This window comes from Tenrec ecaudatus, chromosome 10 (assembly GCF_050624435.1).
Source record: "Tenrec ecaudatus isolate mTenEca1 chromosome 10, mTenEca1.hap1, whole genome shotgun sequence".
NCBI lineage: Eukaryota > Metazoa > Chordata > Mammalia > Afrosoricida > Tenrecidae > Tenrec > Tenrec ecaudatus.
The window spans coordinates 72,850,484-72,869,788 of NC_134539.1; the positions used below are offsets into that span (position 1 = coordinate 72,850,484).

At 41.6% G+C, this 19,305-nt stretch overlaps 1 protein-coding gene across 1 annotated transcript in view; it reads right to left on the bottom strand.

Moving 5' to 3' along the window:
- Window positions 1-964: 964 nt before the first annotated feature.
- CFAP95 (cilia and flagella associated protein 95) overlaps window positions 965-19,305 on the bottom strand; it is a 107,669-nt gene continuing 89,328 nt past the window's right edge. Inside the window, exon 6 of the mRNA XM_075559550.1 lies at window positions 965-1,153. Coding sequence (XP_075415665.1) covers window positions 965-1,153 — 189 coding nt within the window. The remainder of the gene's footprint in view (window positions 1,154-19,305) is intronic.

Consider the following 19,305-nt stretch of genomic DNA (forward strand, 5'->3'; position numbering starts at 1 on the left):
ATAAATTAAGCCCATGCTGACTAAATAAATTAAACCCCTCCTCTGGAAAAAAAAGTTTAAATGCACCTAAAAGATCTCCTAGGATCTGTTATTGATGCAGTCCAATTACCTAATTAAACCTCTGTGGGCCTCTGTTTGCTCCTCTGTGAAATGATCAGCTGAATCTAATGAATCACGAAGGTTTTTTTCTAAATCTAGCACCTGATGATTCTGGAGTGTTTCACCAACCCCCTGACATGTTACCAACATCCTGTCTCCATCTCTGCTACCCTGAGCTCTTGAATCATTAAAAACACTACAGGGCAACTAGTAACCATAGACAGATTAAAGTCTGGAAATAGACATACAAAGCTTACACACACACACAAATAGACAAACAAAGCTTATGCAAATACCAATTCAATACAGCCAGTGTTGTCCAAAAGGAGTCCAGGTGGGTGGTGGGTGATGCTAACCAGAACCCACTCAACAGCAAGGTCTGGTGGGTTTGGGTAGTGTCCAAACTGAAGTCCCCTGAGGTTTAACATGTTTTTGTCATATCTGGAAATTATCTATATTTTTATTTGCGTCAAGCTTGTCCTTAAAGGAAAGTTTAGTTCACTTTTTCCAATTCGCCAAATTCTACGCAATCTATAAATTTGCTTGTGTTAGTTTCTTTCTTTCTTTTTTTTCCCTATTAGAAATTAAAGTTCTTAGGATAAAATAAGAGACCAGCCTTCCAAGTACCTTCTGGAGGTGTTTATCTTTGTGGTACACATGCCAACTTTTGGAAAACACTGGAATTTTTTATGAAAAGTAAAGATACACATTCTTTTTCTAGAATATAATATTTTGTGCCTGAAGAGACCTACTATACTAATATCTTTGTTGTATTTATAAGGATAGATAATCATTGGTAAACAATGGTAAACAAAATACCACCATTATTTTTTACTAGAAGGAGAGAGTCTGTCTGATCCATGCATTATAGTTTAAGTGGAACAATGGGACCATCAGTTAATGGACAGAGTTTTTGTTTTACATGTGAATTAGCATAAACTCCACTCTCATCATGCCAATGATTGATGCCAAATCTTTTGGAACCATCTAGATCTGTGAATTGAGAACGGCATTTTCTGTGCACTATTGAATAATCAGCTTCCTGGGGACAACTCTAAAAAGAAAAAGAGAGAGAGAGAAATAACATTGAATAACTGAAATCTTAAAAACAAAAAGGAGTGATCTGCAAAAGTTGATCTTTAATTTATTATTCTTATTATGACCAAAGGTTACCTTTTTGAACAATGAATTGACTTAGTAGCTCTATACAACAAATGCCTCAATAAAAACAATAACTACTACATGTAAACAATAACTACTACTACAGGTTCATGGATGTTTTATTTCTAAAACTGAAAATGTTAAGTCATTCACGCATGCAACATTTTCCTAGGCCACAACCATACAGCAAAAAATAATTTAGATTTTATGACCATCTAAACTCACTCATTGCCATTGAGTTGAGTCCAACATATAAGGATCCTGTAGGGAAGAATAGGACTGGTTCCTAAGGACTTCCCAACTGTAAATCTTATGGGCGCAGAATGCCTCATCTTGCTACCTCAGAGCAGCTGGTGGGTTTGAACTGCTGACTTTGTAGTTAGCTGCCCAATGTCGACATAACCCACTACACCACTATGGCCCATAAATAAGACAAAAATAATTACCATCTAACCACCACTTAACACTTCTTTATTAAAATAACATTTCTGAAGAATACTACCTTGCATTATGTCTTTAATAATTGCTACCAAAGTCATGCCTCCCAGGAAAACATAAATGACAAATCTTAAGATTCAGTTCGATAAGACATTAACTCTCTAAAGCTATAAAACAAAAAAAGAACACCAAACAGTTCTGTCATGGATTGAATGTGTCCCCGCAAAATATGTACCAACTAGGCTGGGTTACAATTATAATGTGCCCTATAGACCCAGGGTCCCTTTGCAGAGAAAATCCTAGACCCAGGGGAAGATTGACGTCAAGGCTGTTTCCCCAGAGCTGATAGAGAGAAGCCTCCCTCTGGAGCTGTCACCTTGAATTTGGACTTGGAACCTTCCAAACTGAAAAATATTAAGTTTCTTTTGTTACATGTACCTGCTTTAGTGTTTCTGTTACAGCAACATTTGATGACTAAGACAAGCTCTAATCTCAGACTGGCTTGATTCTCAGGTGAAAAGTTTAACCAGATGCTTAACTTGGATAATCATTACCATGTCTACCATTAATTGAATACCTTACTACAGCCTATCAGCAAAGTACTTGATTGTTTATATTTTTAAATCCATTACTGTGCTCTGTGGTAGGAATTACTGCTCCCACTTTACAGATAAGAATATATGAAATAAGTTGTTTAAGCTCTTAGAAGGAAAGAATTTAAATAATGCCAACAGTAAATGATTAAGCCAAGATTTCCAGCTATGTCAGCCTGACAATCAAACCCATTGTCCCTCCAGGGACAATTATTATTAAATTATTTATTTATTTAATGAAAATTATTAAACTCTTAATAATAGATGAAGAGAAATGTAAACAATAAACTCCTCAAGCAACATAATTTCCATGTCACTGCTCTTTAGCTTAGACTTTTGCTGTTCTGTGGTTGGAGCCTGTTTCAGTTTAGTTTTGTTTTGTAGAATTTGGGGACAGGTAGCGATCCTTTGAATGAGCTTTGAGAACCACAGGCCCTTCACGGAGAAACAGGGTTTTCTCATTCCTATACCAACTGGTTCAACAGAAGAGGCCGTGGACTGCCACATCATCCCATCCCTTTGCCTGTTCATGGGCAGAGTGACAAGGCTAAACGTGGTGTTTACAAATGTCATTCCAGCAGCACAAGACACTAAACACTGGTGGCTGAAAGTGCTAGAATTCAGCGTTGTGCTGTGAATTAGAGCTGGACAACTTAAATGTCCATTACTGTGTAAATGAATAAACAATATTCAGTACATCTCTATAATGAAATATCAGTCATTAAAAATAAATACTGGAAGGGAACAAGTGATCCAAATCGGTGGTGAGGAGGGTGTGGGAGGCCTAGTAGGGCATGATCAATGGTAATGTAACCAAAAGGAATTGCTGAAACCCAGTTGGGGACTGAGCATGACAGTGGGACAGGAGGAAAGACAAGGGAAATAGAGGAAAGAGCTGGGAGGCAAAGGGCATTTATAGAGGTCTAGATAAAGGCATGTACATGTGAAAATATATTTATGTATGAGGATGGGGAAATAGAGCTATGTGCATATATTTATAGGTTTAGTATTAAATTAGCAGAAGGATATTGTGCCTCCACTCAAGTACTCCCTCAATGCAAGAATACTTTCTTCTATTAAATTGGCATTCTATGATGCTCACCTTCCACACACAAACGCTGAAGACAAAGTGGGTGAATAAGCAAATGTGGTGAAGAAAGCTGATGGTGCCCAGCTATCAAAGATATAGCATCTAGGGTCTTAAAAGCTTGAAGGTAAACAAGCAGCCATCTAGCTCAGAAGCAACAAAACCCACATGGAAGAAGCACACCAGCCTGTGTGATCACGAGGTGTCAAAGGGATCAGGTATCAGGCATCAAAGAACAAAATCTTACCATAGTGAATGAGAGGGGAGTGTGGAGTGGAGACTCAAAACCCATCTGTAGGCCACTGGAGATCCCCTTTCAGAGGGGTCTCAGGGAGGAAACAAGCCATTCAGGGTGTGATGTAGCAATGATGAAGAATACAACTTTCCTCTAGTTCCTAAATGCTTCCTTCCCTCTCCTCCCCGACCCCCACTATCATGATCTGAATTCTCCCTTGCAAGTCTGGCTAGATCAGAGGATGGACACCGGTACAGATAGGAACTGGAAACACAGGGAATCCAGGGTGAATGATCCCTTCAGGACCAGTGTGTGAGTGGCAATACTGGGAGCATGGAGGGAAGGTGGGTTGAAAAGGGGGAACCAATTACGAAGATCTACATGTGACCTCCTCCCTGGGGGACGGACAACAGAAAAGTGGGTGAAGGAAGATGTCAGACATGACAAGATATGACAAAATAATAATTTATAAATTATCAAGGGTTCATGAGGGAGAGGTGAGCAGGGAGGGAGGGGAAAAAATGATGATCTGATGCCAGGGGCTTAAGTGGAGAGCAAATGTTTTGAGAATGATGAGGGCAATGAATGTACAAATATGCTTTACACAATTGATGTATGGATGGATTGTGATAAGAGTTGTATGAGCCCCTAATAAAATGATTTAAAAATATTAAACTATAAATGTAGGGTTTAATCTTTTAATAGTAGTAAATAAATTAATAAATACTGGTGTATGGTACAATATTGATGACCTTGAACACGTTAAGCTAAATAAAAGGAGACAGAACCGGGAAATCCACGGAAACAGACAGTAGACTGGCAATTGCCAGAGGATGAGAGGGGGGACATTGAGGAATGGCTGCGAATGAACCCCAGGCTTCTTTGGGGGGAGAGGGGGAATAAGAGTATTCTGAAATAAAAAGTGGTGTTGGTTACATAACCTGTGAATATACTAAAAAACCACTGATTTATATGTTTAGAAGGGTTGGTTTTATAGTATATGAATCATATCTCAATAAAGCTGTTATTTAAAAGAAGGAATGGATGAGAGGCAGCTATTTTGAAATTAAGAAGACCAGTTAAGAGACTTTGGCCTGGTAACATAGGTTATATTGGAGAAGATAAAGAGACAAATCTTGCTTATAACTCTATTCAAGAGGGCTTCATAAAGTTCACAGACAAATGGAATTAAAAGATAAGGAATTTTCCCACAATCTTTTCCTAACACCTTTTATTTATATCTAATACAGAAAATTTTTAAGTCCCTTGTAAACCACTTCACTTATTCCAAGGGGTGTGTATTTCTCTAATAATTAAAGATAACAAAACACTGAGGATTTCTGATTTTAGAGCAGAGTCTAGAATTGTGAACTTGACACAAAGTAGGGATTCAGGATATACCAAAGCTGGACAGGGATAGGAACAGACCGAACACTACAGATGGAGCGAGGATTCTGGAATCCACTTGTAATGGGCCTTGCTGAGCCATTACCGTCCTCAGTGTTATGCTGGTAAACAACCAGCTCTCGAAGCAAAGCAAACAAAAAACTTAATTTGTAGTATTTGCTCATTTCTGTGCCCTTAAAAATTCCCACGATAACTGCCTTCACGTTACCACTGAGCTTACAGATAAAGTCGAGGATCAGTGAAGAGAGGTAGATTGTCAACAAGAGGCAGGCACAGTGATCGCAAGCATGGGCTCAAGCATCACAATTGCACGGGTGGTTCAGGGCCAGGCGATGTTTTGTTCTGTTACCCAGGGCAGCACCGAGGGTTAGAGCCAACTCAACAGTGCCTACGAACCACCAACACGAGGTGGGATGCCATAAGCACCGTCCACTCGTGTCAGCTGAGTCCGCTGCTTGCATTCCTCGATATATCGCAGGCCTGCAATTTGGGTAGATGTTATAGTATGCTCTGTGTGCCCCCAAAAAGAGATGCTGAAATCTCAACCGTGGTACCTTTAAATGTGGTTGGTGAAATAATACTGATGAAGATTTTGTGCTTCAGGTAATATGAGATTTACTGAAATAGGTTGATGCCTAATCCAATATAAGAGGTATCCTTATAAAAGAGAGGAGGCCTACACAGAGACACAGAAGGTAGATAGTCATGGGAAGATCAAAGTAAATGCCAAGGGAGATAAAAAATTATTACCATAACTCCTCCCTAGGGAGGAGCAAGGAGGACCTTCTCACCGACTATGGGCGAGGAACACCCAGCCCTCGAGATGCATAAGCCCCGAAGTCATCAATACCAGCTAACATCATAAGCTTCACTACAGAAAAACTGTTTCAGCCATCACATTAACTCAATGTTTGACCAGTCTGGCCTGAAAACGATGCTAGAGATATGCCTGTTGAGGGGAGAATGTAACTGATATAATACGATCAGCATCATCTCAACCCATTCTCAATAGCAGTGACTGGCTCAATGCTGAGCATATGACTTGAGTTTGTCCAGAGGAAAGCCCAGGACTTTTGTTCCAAGGTTTAGATGATTTTATTTAAAAAGCTCCCTTTTCCACAACTGGATGTAAATTTGGCAGCACGTTAGCAGTCCGCCTACAACCAATCTCACGTGAAGCCTGCAGTGTAGACATCAAGAAGAAATGGCACAGGATGACCATGCTGGATCAAGCCTAGCCTAATGTTTGACGCTCCCTCCCCTGTCTCGCACATTGAGCAATAGCTCACTTTCATCCTCTGATTCTGGTTGAACTGGGTTTGGTGCCACCTGCTCAGATCATCCTAACTGATGTGCATCTGAAGAGTCTACAGTATTAGAACACTGCGGTCATAAGATTCGGCACAAAGGAATGAGTCAGAGCCAGGAAAGCAGAGGGCATGTAGAAAGGTCAGAATGCAGACAAGCAGTCAATCTGACTATGCCAAGAACCAGGACCTAGGAGGAGGCACATAAGGAGCAGATGAACAATGCAGGTATAAAGATTAGAAGAAATCTTTGTTAGCACAAAAATTGGAACGAATTATTGATGGGTATAATTCTGGAGCCCTGGTGGCATAGGGGTTACCTGTTGGGCTGTGCTCTGCAAGGTCAGCAGTTTGAAACCACCAGCCTCTCCATGGGAGAAAGATGAGGTTGTCTAGTCCCACAAAGAATTACAGTCTAGGAAACCCGAAGGGGAAGTTTTACCCTGTCCTGCAGGATCACAATGAGCCAGATTTGATCAATGACTGTGACTTTGGCTTTTTTTTAATAAATCATTTTATTGGGGCACACAACTCTTATAACAATCCATATATACATCAACATGAGGAACTGTATTAAAGGGTTATGGCCTTCAGAAGGTTGAGATTCCAGGAAGAAACAAAAGTAGACACGTGACCCCTAGAATCCTATATAACCCTAAACTATGTGTGGAATCTATTTGATAGCAGTGTGTTTAGAGTTCTGGGTTAGTAAAGACTTCATGTCAATTATGACATCCAACAAGCATTGCATGGAAAAGTTGGTATTTTCCCACCAGCCATGAGCTCTAGAAGCAAGCTAGCCGTCAGACACGTTTTCTCTGCACATGGGAGTTGCACACCATTGTTGCATGTCTTCATCCTGTAATGTAATGTTAAGGCGCCCTGGTGGCACTGTGGGGGGTCGGATGGTGGGCTTGGAACTGCCAACTCAGCAGTTTAGCCCCCAGTCCCCCGATGGAGGGCACGGAGGCAGGCAGCTCCTGGGAAGGGGTACCGTCTCGGAAACCCTGGGGAGCAGTTCTCCTCTAGGTCACTGTGAATTGGACCAGACTTGATGGCAGTGGACTTGGTCTGGGTTTAACGTAATATTTAAACGCCTATTCAACCTTTCTGTAAGGGAGGCAGGAAGAAGCGTTCAGGAGTTGTGGCTAGAAACAGATTCTCGACACACACACACACTCCTCCCCCCGCCCCATGTGAGGTTGGCTCCTCCATCATTGTACGTTTTGACAAAGTTCAGTGGACTGAGGCAGAAACAAGCCCCCCCAGCACGCTATTCCCGAGCCCTTCAGGCAGAGGCCATGATGCCCAGGGTCTGTCTGAGGGGCACAGAAAGGGTTCTGTAGCTGACGCCGAGCCAGACTTTACACAGAAAGAACTTGGCAGGCGTTTCAGACAAATGAGGGATAAAGACCCAAAGATAATTCCTACAACAAGCCTAGGTGACTGGGGGAGAGGGCACCATTAAGAAAGGCATGGGGATGGGAGAAGACTCGCCTTAGGGGGAAATGGTGAGTCATCGTATGAATAGTTTTCCATTTGATAGGATCTGATTGCAAACTGTTCGTTTGGAAACCCCTATGGAGGGACAGATGGTCTGGAAAGAAGTCAATGCCCAGTGCAGGACAGTCATGGTTGGCAGGGGGAGAAGTTCCAAAAAGATCATGACTGGGATTCGGAATGATACTGGAATGTGGACGGTTCTATGCTGAAATTCCTGACCTACAAAGCTCTACCATGGCTAAGAGTTCTTAGACGTGAGGAAATACACCTTGGACAAGTCAGAGGCAAAATGACACAATGTTTCCAATTTCCAAATGGTTTAAGCAAAAAGTGTACATGTGCGTATGTATGAGTGTGTGTGTGTGTGTGTATGTGAGTGTGTGTGTGTGTGACTGTGTGTGTGTGTGTGAGTACAGTGTGTGTGTGTGTGCATGCTAAAGTAAATAACATGACTCTGGGTAAAGATGATATGAAAGTTCCCTGTGCTAGTCTTGCAAAGTTCTTTCTAGTTTGACATAGAAAAACAAAAGTTACCCGCCTCCCCCCACCAAAAAAAAAAAAAGGTAGTCAGTGCAGAACCAAGAGAGCAGATGAACTCCTTGAGATTGTGTAAAATGCAGAGCGGATTCCACACAATCGTGATGCTTGAGCCCATTGGTGTAGCCACTGTCACTCCATCTTGCCGAGGGCCTTCCTCTGTGTGGACGTTCTTCTGCTTTTCCAAGCTTCGTGTCCTTTTCCAGAAGCTAGGCTCTCCTGACAATCTGCCCAAAGTACATCAGCTAAAGTCTCGCTACCTGGATGCTGGCTGTAATTCTTCCCACACAGATTCATCGGTTCTTTTGGCAGTTTGTGGTACTTTCCAGATTCCTCGCCAGTAGCATAGCTCGAAGTTGTCTATTTCCATTCCTTATTCAATGTCCAACTTTCACATGCCTACAGGGAAACTGAAAATACCGTGGGTAGGTCAGGTGCACGGCAGGCCTCAAAGAAACAGCCTTGCTTTTCAATACTTGAAAGAGGTCTTGGACACAAATTGACCCAATGCATTGTATCATTTGCTGCCGTGAGCATTGACTGTGGATCCAAGCAAGACAAAATCCTTGACAACTCCAATCTTTTCTCTTTTTATTGTGATGTTACCTATTGGTCGAATTGTGAGGATTTTTGTTTTCTTTACACTGAATTATAATCCATTCTGTAGGCTGCAATCCTTGGTTTTCATCAGAAAGTGCTTTAAGTCTTCCTCACATCAGCAAACAAGGTCAGTCATGTCATCTGCACATCACAGGTTGTTAACAAGCCTTCCTCCAACCCTGATGCCACGTGCTCCTTCATACAAGCCAGCTTCTCTGATTACTGCTCAGCATACAGATTAGATAAGAATCATGAGATGATACAACCCAGCGACACACCTTTCATGATTGGAAAACATTCCTTGTTTTGTTTGTACAAGTGCTTCTTGATCCACATACAAGTTCCTAGTGAGTACAATGATGTATTCTAGAATTCCCATTCTTCTCATGGTTGTCCATAGTTTGTTATGATCCACACAGTCAAATATCTTTGCATAAGCAATAAAACACAAGCTTATTTCTATCTGACATCAGCAAGTATCCCTTATTTCACATCCTTTTATGAATTCAGCCTGAACCTCTGGCAGCTCCCTGTCAATGTACTGCTGCAACGGTTGTTGAATGATCTTCAAAATAATTTTTCTTGTATGTGATTTAAATGATACTGTGTTAGTGTGGGTAGGCTAGAGAAACAAATCCATGGACACACATATGTGTGTAAGAAAGAGATTTATATACAAGAGCAATTGAACATTGAGAAAATATCTCATCCCAGTCCAATCCAAGACCATAAATCTGATATTAGCCTATATGTCCGATACCAAACTATAAAGTGCTCTGCAGACTCACGAAACACATGCAATGACGCTGAATGCAGAAGATCACAGGCCAGTGGGTAGAAAAATCTTTGGATCCAGTGTCACTGGAAACATCTCAGCACTGGCAGGGGTCTCTCTGTGGCTTCTCCAGCTTCTGAGGTCTGGTTGTGTCCATGTGGCTTGTCTTCTGCAATGTCTCCTAGGGAGTAGCAGAGAGAGAGAGAGAGAGGTGTCTTCTGCCTTCAAGGAGGAAGTCCCAGATTTCCCAGAACTCTCAAGAGAAGACCATGCCCACAGAAGTCTCATTGGCCATCTCCAGATTGACAGCCTAGACTCCACCCCTACACTCTTAATCCTTATGTTGACACCAGATTAGGGAACTACCACACATACTTATTGATAATCTGAGAAATCTGCTGGGTCACCTTTCTTTGGAGTGGTGCAAATACGGATCTCTTCCAGTCATTTGGCCAAGAAACCGGCTTCCAAATTTCCTAGCATAAATGAATGAGTGTTTCTAGTGCTTAATCCATTTGCTGAAGCATTTCAGTTGGTGTGGCATCCATCCCTGGAGTCTTGTTTTGGATAAGGCCTTCCGTGCAGCTTGAACGTCCTTTCATACCATTTCTTCTTGCGTTTGTGCTACTTCTGGAAATAGTTGAATGTTTGACTGGTGACTGTGTTCTTTCCATCTTCCTTTTGATGCATCATTCAATATTTTGCCCATAGAATCTTTCCATGTGCAATTCAAGGCTTGCATCTTTCTTGAGTTCTTTCCGTTTACGATACTCTGAGAGTGTTCTTCCATTTTGGTTTTCTAACTTTAGGTCTTTGCATGTTTCATTATGAAGCTTTACTTTGTCCTCGGAAGTTCTCTGCTCATCTCTTTGACTTCATCATTTCTTCCATTTCCATTGTTTGGCTACTCTGTGATTATAGAAAAGTTCAGAGTTTCTTATGGCATCCATTTGGGTCTTTTCTGTCTTTTTTTATGACCGTTTGCTTTCTTCATGGATGATGCTCTTGATTTCCTCTCACAGCTCATCCGGTCTGCTGTCGCCAGTGTTCAGTGAGTCAAATTTGTTGATGTTCTCAAAATTCAGGTGGAAAATACTCAGGGTTGGATTTTGCTTCTTCTGGGTTTTTCATTTTCTTAGCTTCAGCCTGAACTTACATATGAGCAATTGAACTTACATTGGAGCAATTGAACTTACATAGGAGCAATTGAAATTACATAGGAGCAATTTAATTTGTATAGGAGCAATTGAAATTAAATAGGAGCAATTTAACTTGTATAGGAGCAATTGATGACCTGTTCCACAGTCGGCCCCTGGCCTGATTTTAGCTGCCAAGACTGAGCTTCACCAAGGTCTCACCCCACAGATGTAATCCATTTGATTTCTGTGTATTTCATCTGAAGAGGTCTACATGTAGTCACCATTTCTGTTGTGGAAAAAAAGGCATTTGGAGTGAAGAGATCATTGGTCTTGAAAAATTCTATCCTGCAACCTCCAGCTTTATTTCTATCATGAAGACCCATGTTTACCACTCTTTTCCCTTCCTCTTTGTTCACAGCTCTTGCATTTCAGTCGCCAATAATTACCAATATATCTTAACTGTACGTTTGATCAGTTCCAGACTGAAAATGTTGGTAGAATTCTTCAATTTCTTCACCACTCGTTGGTGCATAAATTTGAGTCATATCTGTATTAATTTGATTTCCTTGTAGGTGAATAGATAAGTCCTATCACTGACAGCAATGCACTTCATGATAGATCTTGAAGTGCCCTTTGTTATGAAAAATGCAATGCATTCCTCTTAATTAGGTCAATCCTGGCTTTGTAAAGCACATGCATTTCTGGTTCAAAATCATCAGTACTGTTTCATTCCAGCTCATTAACACCTAGAATATGGATCTCTGTGTGTTTCATTTCCTATCTGAAAATTTCAAATCTTCCGAGGTTCATATTCTGTACATTCCAAGTTTGAATTTGGAATTGAAGCTGTCTCGGCAAATGAAGGGCTTTGCTCTATCCATTTCATCATTGTCCACTCGACTTTGAGACAGCCTTCCCACCTGAGGGCTCCTCATCTGGCACCATCTCTGGTACTGTTCTGCTGCTGCTCATGAGGTTGGAGGCGTCTGCTGTTAGTTACTCATCAGGGTTGGTGGTTAATTCCACGAAAAGGGAATTAGCCCGTTCCTTCTCCACAGTCTGTTCTCGGTCTGGAAGCTCAGCTGACACCTGTTCACTTTGGGTGAGCCTGCTGGTATTTGAAATCCCAGTGACATAGCTTCCAGCACCACCACCATGCTGAGGCCACCACAGTCCAACAAGCCAACAGACAAGGGATGGCAGCTCCACAGAGCTGCTCTCAGTTGGAATTGTCTCAACGGCAGTGCATTGAGTTTCAAGGAAGGGTTGAGGAAGCCAAATAAAGATTGCTGATAAGAAGCGAGGCACAAAGAGGGTTAGAGAGGGGGGAAGGCAAAATAGGCCCTGTAGTAACAGACATGCTAAAGGTGCAGCAAAGGAATCACTTGGGGGGAAGCCTGCCATGAGAAAATTTTCTTCTTTCTTCCTTTTCTGCTAGTCCTCTTCATCATTTCCTTTTTATGGAGCAGAACATGACATACAGATTAGGATGTTATAACAGGGACATCTTACCTAGTGGCTCCCCCAACCAATGTCCCCTCATTGTGAAAGGTAAGCACGACATGGTTTTATAACTTCGATCAGTAAAATATATCAGGGTGTCTCTAAATCATGAGTATTTTGCTCTTAGGGAACCTACCACCACCCCACTAGCACTGTCCCCTCTGCCTTCTGGGTGCTGAATTCTTACTCTAAGAACCGTGATCTCCTTAACCTTTTGTCAGAGTAAAGCCACTTTGCTGTTTCTTAGACATTCATGGTCCCAGTTCTCACCTAGTTTTCCCCATCTTCCTTCTCACCTTGGGTAAGCTTGTTTTTTTTTAATCTCACCCCTTTCCATGAGATTTTTTTTAATCCTGTTTTCAAGGTCATTTACAGCATTAGGTCTGCCGTCTGGAACATCAGAAAGTCTTCTTAATTTAATATTATAAAATAATTTAAAAGCATCTCCATTCCTTCATCCAGATCATCTATAAAAATGCATAATGGGTTTCTGTTTCCTGGCCAAATCAGTCACTGAGAACTAACCTTGTGCCCATCATTAAAGACAGCTATTAGCCACCTGGCATAAGTACAGCTCAGACCATTGTTCCCTAGCACACCTATAAGCATGCTCATTTTGGGTACTCCGTTTGCCCTTAAAAGAGATTGGAGGCAGCAAGGTTATTGATTTGAATGACACATTGGATGGAACGAAAGTTGTTAGACAAGGAGATTGCTTGGCATGTTATGCTTCAGTTTTCAGTATACATCGTATCTTCGCCATGAGGACGTACTTGACTGAAGAACTGGCTCCTAATATGCTTGTCATGTAAACACACACCTACAGTAGGGTCTGCCTTGTGAACCACGGGGTCGCTGGGGCACAGGAAGCTCAGACCGATCCCCTCATTCATAATATTGTCCATTGATGGCTGCATTGCAAACAAACAAAAAGAGCACGTTGCAAACTGTCCAATTCAGAAATCAGAGGCAAGCCATAATTAGTTGGATGTATTTTTTTCTTAAGAATTGAAGCAAGGTTTACTACTTACTATTTATTCAACGAAATTTAACAAATTTTGACATCTCTGGCAAATACCGGTTTTCAATGAAAGGCAAGGGGCCAGCAGAATTTCAGGGATGTTTAGACCCAGGGCATCAACATAAATACCTATGTCAGTACGAAATCCAGGCATCTCAAAGGTATCGCCTCATAGAAAAGTATGGAGATCTATAGGAAATGGGGTTTAAAAAATAAATTGGCTTATAAAGGTTATCACATCAGTTTTATTGATAACAAGTAGAAAAAGATACAATAGGGCATTAAATATTAGCTGTGGACACTGGTTCCATCCTTTCCGTTGTCTATAGCACATGTACCTCTTTATTCTTCTGTCTGTCTTATCTGAAGACATTTCCACTGTCATACAGTTGTTCCAGGAGCCTGGGTGGCACAGTAGGAAAGAGCTTCCCTGATCATGGAGAGATCTTGGCAGTTTGAACCCACGAGCCACTCGGTGGGGAAAGATACAGCAGTCAGCCTCCGTAAGGATTAGCGTCTTGAAGCCCCTGTGTGGCAGCTCCACCCTGTTCTCTAGGGCCACGATGAGCCAGCCGCAAGCCACTGACAGGACTGGTTTTGTTGCTTCTTTTATAATGGTCTTGGATCGAAGGAAATCATTTAAAATCAGGTGTGCATCTAAGTCATATCGTTTCACGAAATACATCCAATCGGTGCTGAGCAAATAACCTGAGAAGTTGGATGATATGAGGGAAAGTACAGCATCGGGATTGGGAAAAAATCAATAATCTGAAATGTGCTGATGACGCAACCTTGATTTAAAAGTGAGAAGGGCTTGAAGCATTTATACTTGGACCATATCTCAACATGAAGATAGCAAAAATCCTCACAACAAGACCCAATGAACAGCATTGTAAGGAACAGAGAAACAATGGATTGTTGTCAAGGATTTCATTTCATTTAGCGCATCTACAAGCCAAAGCCATGAAAACAACATTCGAGATGTCTAACAACACATTGGACGTAGTTTATTGCGCCAACCTGGCCGATAAACACACATGGGGTGAATTGAAGGGTGGAGGAATAAATGGCTCCGTGAGCCTCGCCTTTCTAGTTCTTGGGTCTCTTGTTTTGTGATGCTCACACCAGGGTGAGCTGCCTTAGCCAGTGCCCTGCTTCAGCTGGCAAGGCTCACTGCCTGCAAGACATCCCCAAAGAGAAGTGATATACACCTTCCCCGATGCAGTCCTGGGTGCTGGAGCAGCCGTGTGGAGACCTCAGCCAGCATGGAGATGCTTACACATTCACTGACTCAGCTTTCCTCCTGCAGTCAGCGTCATAATGTATGTTTGTGAAATAGAGGAGGACTTTGTGGATTGGTGTCGGACATATGGGTTAATGTTGGACTTGTGGGTTTGGGCAGCACTGGGTTGGGATGTTTTCTTGACATACACTTAACCTTTATATAAAACTCTCTCTTACACATATGAGTTTCTGTGGATTTATTTCTCTAATGTACCCCCGACTAACACAATATTGCATTGGGCAAATCTGCTGCAAAATATCTCTTCAAATGTTAAACAGCAAATACGTCACTTTAAAGATCGAGGAACACCTGGCCCAAGCCATGGTATTTTAGATCACTTCAAAGGTACTGGAACTCCAGACAATGAATAAGAAAGGATCGAGAAGAATCAATGCATTTGCAATACTGTGTTGGACCGATAGAAAAACCCACAAATTTGTCCTGACAAGGGCATAGCCAGAATGTCCCTTAGAGTTGAAGGTAACAAGATGTTGTCTCTCATACTTTGGGCATGTTATCAGCAGGAACAGTGGTGAGGCTGGCACAGAACGGGGGTATTCGTTTGAGTGGGCATAGGGGTTTGAGTCCGAACCAATTAGACTGCACCTGACAACCACCACCTCGTGGGGTCTTATAAATGTGCATTTCTTGATTTTAAAACTTGTCTTTATGTTCCCTATAGAAAATGTAGAAATTAAAGAAAATCCAAAAAAGAGAAGAAACTCTCCTATAGTCCTAGGTTTCCTGAAGTAGAACTGAGCTTGAGAAACTGCCCTACAACTAAAGGTAAATCTTGGTAACTTGACTTTAGAAGCCTATATAAAGTTTCTGAAGAAATAAAGTATTTTATTATTAAAAAGAGACAACTATAAAACAATGAGAATCTGAGTTTCCTAAAATGAAGAGCCTACAATTTCACAGTTATTGATGATAAAGAAAATGAACACAACGTTAAAAGATTTCCTAATTTTCAAGTAAATTTGAATTAAATGTCTTTAATCAAAAGATTCCTTGGTCATAAATAAAAGATGTTTGGGGCACAACAGGATCAACGAGAGAGATTCAAATCAATCAAACTGAGTAGCCTTTGAGAATCAGAGAGCTCTTAAAGATCATCCTGTTCGACCCATCTAGACATTTAGATGATGAAGCCAAGGGTTTTAGGCTGGTTACACAGTTAAAGGGTCACAACTCCAGACATAGAGGGTCAGTGGGAGATGGACTGACACAATGGTGGTAGCAGTGAGCTCAAACAAAACAATTTTGTGAGGCTGGCATGAGATGGAGGTGTTGTTTTCTGTGGCCGTTGGATCCCTGTGAGTCAGAACAAACTTGATGACATCTAACAACAACACGTCATTGTTGAGTCATGTTTGTAAAAAAGTGTCCAAAAACAAGGTATCTGGAGTGAGACCTGGGTTCGATTCTGCTGTGGATTATGAATGTTTGATCTTTATAGAGCATAGCAAGATCTGTGTAAAATTATACTATTGTTTTTTTTTGTTTGTTTGAGTTCCTAATAAAATGTAAAAGAAGAAAAGAGAAAAAAATGATTAGGGCAAAGACTGTATAGATGTGCTTTATACAATTGATGTATGTATATGTATGAAGTGTGAAAAGAATTGTATCAGCCCCAATAAATTGTTAAAATAAAAAAATTTAAAAAAAATTATACTATTGTTTCCCTAGTGAACTAATGGAGGAAAGATCACTACACTGCTACTTTAATTAGATCTGATAGACAATAAATATTACTGCTTTGCAAGGAGTCCTGAGGATGTAGTGGGTGACGTGTTGGGCTGCCAACCACAAGGTCAGCGGGTAGAAACCAGGGAAGAAAGATGAGGCTTTCTATTCACGTCCAAAGTTACCATCTCAGAAACCCAGAGAGGCAGTTCTACTCTGTCCATGCAGTCATCTCTCTCAGTGCTAGCAGAATCGCTTAAGACTCCAAACCTACAAAAGTTTACTAATCAAGCTACCTATGAACTATGCCCACATGTGTCCCTGCAAGGTCATCACGTTCAGGTCTTTCCCAATCAACTCCAATAGAATCTTTTCTTCTATTGATGCTGCTATTGTGTCATGAGATTTAGGTTAAGAAGTCCACCATTTCCTTCCAAAGCGAGGTCACTGGAAGTTGTTCCAGAGGTTGGCCAACAGCAATGTCATGCAACACACTGGCATGGATCAAAACTCACTAGGAATAACTCCTTCCCCCTTCTCTAGCTCCACTTCCTACCACAAGCTGATTTACAAAAGAAGCTAGACTGTTCATTTCTTTTCAATCAATAGTACCTAATAAGACATACAAGCCTATTCAATATACGACCATTATTCTGTTCATGGACAATGAGTCAGTACCTTAACAAGACAGAAAAAAGGAAAATTAAATAGTCTGCCCAGATCAGCACATAGAAAAGTAGGACAAAAATAAAAATAATAAAGACATATGGGGGAACCTGTAGCATTACCAAGCTAAATACTAGCCTTAATTTGGGGGATTAAAGTTTGGCAGTTCAAAGCTATTAGGCCTATTGACTAGAAGGCTAACCACAATTATTTCATATGGTCAGAGTACATTACCCAACTTTTAATGCTATTATGAAAAAAAATAAGCAGAGCAGAACAAAACAAAAACAGAGAGAGGAGAAAAGAGGAAGGGAAGGGGAGGAGCAAGGTACTGCCTGCAATGGAAGGAAAATGGTGATAACGGAACAAAGCTGCAGACGATGCTTTTTAAGAGCTGGAAATTCAAAGCTAATTTCGTTCAGATGAGTGATGCCGTCTACAGAGATGCATCCGTTTTCAGTCCAATAACTTCAGGTATCAGTTTCCTTCTTGTCTTCCCCGTAGGTATCCTCTCTAGGTAGCAGAAAACTGAAGGCAACTGCAGTCTTTGGAGAGTTCCTTGAATGAGCTTGCCTAAATAGTGAAAAAGGCTGCTCAAGGTGCCGTCCCACTCCTGCCTCCTCTTCTTGAGCCATTTGGGCACAGGATGATTCTGCAGTTTCTTTTTTTTTTTCCCATTGTTTTATTAGGGGCTCATACAACTCTTATCCCAATATATACATACATAAATTATGTAAGGCTCATTTGTACATTCATTGCCCTCATCATTCTCAAAATATTTGCTCTCCACCTAGGCACCTGGCATCAGCTCCTCGTTTTTCCCCTTTCCACTCCCCTCTCCCTCATGAACCCTTGATAATTTATTATTTTGTCATATCTTGCCCTGTCCGACGTCTCCCTTCACCCACTTTTCTGTTGTCCATCCCCCAGGGAGGAGGTCACATGTAGATCCTTGTAATCGGTTCCGCCTTTCCAACCCACCCTCCCTCTACCCTCCCGGTATCACCACTCTCACCACTGGTCCTGAAGGAATCATCTGTCCTGGATTCCCTGTGTTTCCAGTTCCTATCTGTACCAGTGTACATGCTCTGGTCTAGCCAGATTTGTAAAGTAGAATTAGGATCATAATATTGGGGGCGAGTGGAAGCATTTAGGAACTAGAGGAAAGTTGTATGTTTCATCATTGCTGACTGACTCATCTCCTCCCTGAGACCCTTCTGTAAGGGGCTATCCAATGGCCTACAAATGGGCTTTGGATCTCCACTCCGCACTCCCCCACCCTCACACATTGATATGATTTTTTGTTCTGATGACGCCTGATACCTGACCCCTTTGACACCTCATGATCACACAGGCTGGTGTGTTTCTTTCTACAGTTTCTTGATCAACACAGCACCAGTCAGCCTGACTGTCTCATATTTACCAAGATAGATGTAAATGTCCCAGAAACCCCAGCTCAGCCACATGTGAAACTTCTAGGAGGTCAAGACCAACTTATCCATTAGCCACAGGGAACACAGTACCTGGACCAGCATACTAATGTTGGGAACCATCTATATTTGTAACATTTTAAATTAAATATGAATTTTAAAAACTGATGCCTTCTAGGCAAAATTTACACCAACTAAAATTTCAACCCCCGACCACTGAATGGATTCTAACTCCGTTTTGATAAGACAGAGTAGAACTGCTTGCTCCTTAGAGTTTCTGTGACTAACTATTTACAGAAGCTAACAGCCTCGTCTTTCTTGCTCAGAGCAGCCAACCCACTGCCAGAGAGCCCGTCACGGCTCACGGCAGCCCTGAGCAGGGTTTCCCAGGCTGTCAATCCTTTCCAGGAACAGGTAGCCTTACTGTTTTTCCTTGGAGACCCTGGTACGTTTGAAGAACCACCTGGTCATTAGCAGCTCAGTGTTTATATGCCACCAGACCTCCTTTTTGATAACCAACATACCTGGAAAACTGATTTTAAGATGTTTTGAATGAAAACTTGTGTGTACAAGTTTCCTGCTGTTAGTTACTATGATCTCCCAACTCATGGAAACTCCCTGCACAATGGGGGCACATGCACCTGAGTGCCCGCTCTCTTCATGATCTCTGTGATGCCTGAGTCCCTCGGTGCTGCCCTTGTCCATCCGCTTCAGTGGCATTTTCCTCATTTGCGCTGACCCTCTACTTTGTCAACTATTATCCTTTCCTGAAGATGTCCCCAATGTAGGCTAGTTGACATTTCACCCTACTCACTTCTCAGGAACATCCTGGT